At 42.2% G+C, this 2,324-nt stretch overlaps 1 protein-coding gene across 1 annotated transcript; it reads right to left on the reverse strand.

Moving 5' to 3' along the window:
- Positions 1–1,303: 1,303 nt before the first annotated feature.
- On the reverse strand, positions 1,304–2,017 carry LOC144702504 (protein FAR1-RELATED SEQUENCE 11-like). Its single transcript, XM_078574557.1, has one exon. It carries the CDS (start codon positions 2,015–2,017, stop codon positions 1,304–1,306), a length of 714 nt encoding a protein of 237 aa, XP_078430683.1.
- Positions 2,018–2,324: the final 307 nt, after the last annotated feature.

Consider the following 2,324-nt stretch of genomic DNA (forward strand, 5'->3'; position numbering starts at 1 on the left):
TGGCTTTCCTGGTGGTTGCCTGAAGATCAAGCTCTTGTAGCTCGCATCGCTGCTTGAGACTCTCGACCTAACAGAATCCAACATAATAACAAACATTATCTCTCTCTATTTGGTTTTAAAATAGTCATTGATTACCCACGGAATAGGTCCTTCCGGTAATCACTAACTTAGGCCCGCAACTTCAAGACTTCATGGCTTTCTTGAGAAAGGCGAGACTGCTCTTGAATTACCCATGGAATAGGTGTTGATGGAGTTGACCAAGATACAATCAAACTGTTTTACAAGTTCTGGCGTTGTGCCCTTGCTGCCCGCAGCTAGAGCAAGTGACACCCCTCTGCTTCTTTTTACTTTGCAACTGCTCTGCCATGCTTATGTAGCGCTTGTTCCCTATTTTGGGTCGTCCTTTGCAACGAGCTTTCAACGGATTTCTAACAATATCTTCCTCTAAATCAGACAACACAGGGTGCGATGTCTGTAGGTTTCTTTCAATAGTTTCGCCCAAAACAATCATTGATGCCTTGTATAACTGAAATGTGCTCTCGGTTCCAATTGAACTGTGTAAAATGGGCTTTGTTAGAGCCGTTAGTTTAGACAGACGTTGATCTTTGGTCATTCCTTGTGTTGCCCTGACTTCAGAGCTGGGTCGCGTAGCCAACGCAGTATCGATGAAGACAGACTAAATATCCACAGTTTCACAGTCCTTTTTCCAGCGTCGATTAAACATTGAGACAGGGCATGATAATATGTTATTGTGGCAAAAACAACACAGCATGTGTCTGCATACAATACCGAGCCAAATCACCTTCCTACAGGGGTACATACTTTGCTCAACGGAGCCAATGGATATCCTCATAACACGAAATTTGTTTGGAAAGTCTTTGTGACTGATTAGGAAATATCCCTGATCTTTGGAATCATCTGCAACACAGGTATATGAAAGCGACATTCCTGATTCAGCTTTGAGAAGAACCTGGGCATAATTTGCCTGTATTTGAAGAGCGTCATTAATTAGAGGATCCATTGTTGCTGCGGCGAACTTGGTGGAAAGGCTAGCTTGGGACAACTTCTCTCGCGATCGTGTTTCGACTGCATCAAAACCATCAATAATGTGCAATAGAGACGAATTCGACAATAACTAAGATTTGATCTGACAGTTGACCATCTCCTGGCGTTGTGTAGAAGACACACCTGCGACGAAGTTGTTATGGGTGTAGGCGAATGCCCACAACTTCTTTTTTTCCTTGAAAACTCGAAGATAGGATTCTGCCGCTTGCCATTTTGACTTCAATGTTGAAAATTCCATCTAGAATTCATCAACATCTTCAATGGAGCCGACCCTCCAAAAATCATCCATGAATCCGCTGAGATTGGCCCTCAAAGAGCTAGCTAGAGCACGAGTGATATTCTGGGAAATGTTGAATCTGCACAGTAGATGGACTGTAGTGGGCCAAATGTCCTTAATAGCCCGGGCCAATTCCATATCGCCATCTGTAAACAAGACGATGGGATCGAGATTCGTATATGATCGAAATTGTTTAAGAGCCCAAGAGTAGGAGTCAAATTGCTCGTTGGACAAAAGACAACCAGCAGTCAATACTTTCAAACCATAGTTATCGATCACTGTGAACAGCACTAGAGGCATGCCAAAGCTATTCGTCTTGTATGTAGCATCGATTTCTAAAACATTGTTGAACTGCACATACTTCTCTTTGCCATTAGCTGAAATCCATAAGACTCTCTCCAAGCAAAGTGTGTCATCATTCAATTGGAAATTGAAGGACCAACCATGATTGGACTTCTCTTTCAATAATTTGACAAAATCGTTAGTCTCGCAAGCTCTGCTAGAAGATTTTTGTAACAAATTCTGTACGTCTCTTATTGTCCACGTAACTAGAACATCTGGGAAATGCTCCTGCTCTATCAATGTCTTGATTTGAGAGCACCTAAGCATGCCAAGTTCGTTTAACTCCAGCATTTTTGTTTTCACTTCGTCCGGAATGAAGCAATTTTTTGGCATTTGGGCCGATTCAATTTCAGTAAAAAGATCGTGATTATGTTGATTATTTATCTGATACACTTCATAGACGCCCGAGGCTTGATTTAACCGCAGCTTAATTACGAATGGACATTGACATTTCAATGTCCTCTTCTGTCTTTAGAACTCTATAGAAACTGAGAACTGCTTCATCGATGCCTGACCACTGTGAAAACAAAGAAACCTAATGAATTTCAAGTGCTTGGAACTCTTCTTGACCAAGGGGGCAATTGGCGTACTCGGTACACTTCTCACGTGCTTGCTCGAGTGTTTCAAAGACATCTCCAAC

This window comes from Wolffia australiana, chromosome 4, assembly GCF_029677425.1.
Source record: "Wolffia australiana isolate 7733 chromosome 4, ASM2967742v1".
NCBI classification, from domain to species: domain Eukaryota; kingdom Viridiplantae; phylum Streptophyta; class Magnoliopsida; order Alismatales; family Araceae; genus Wolffia; species Wolffia australiana.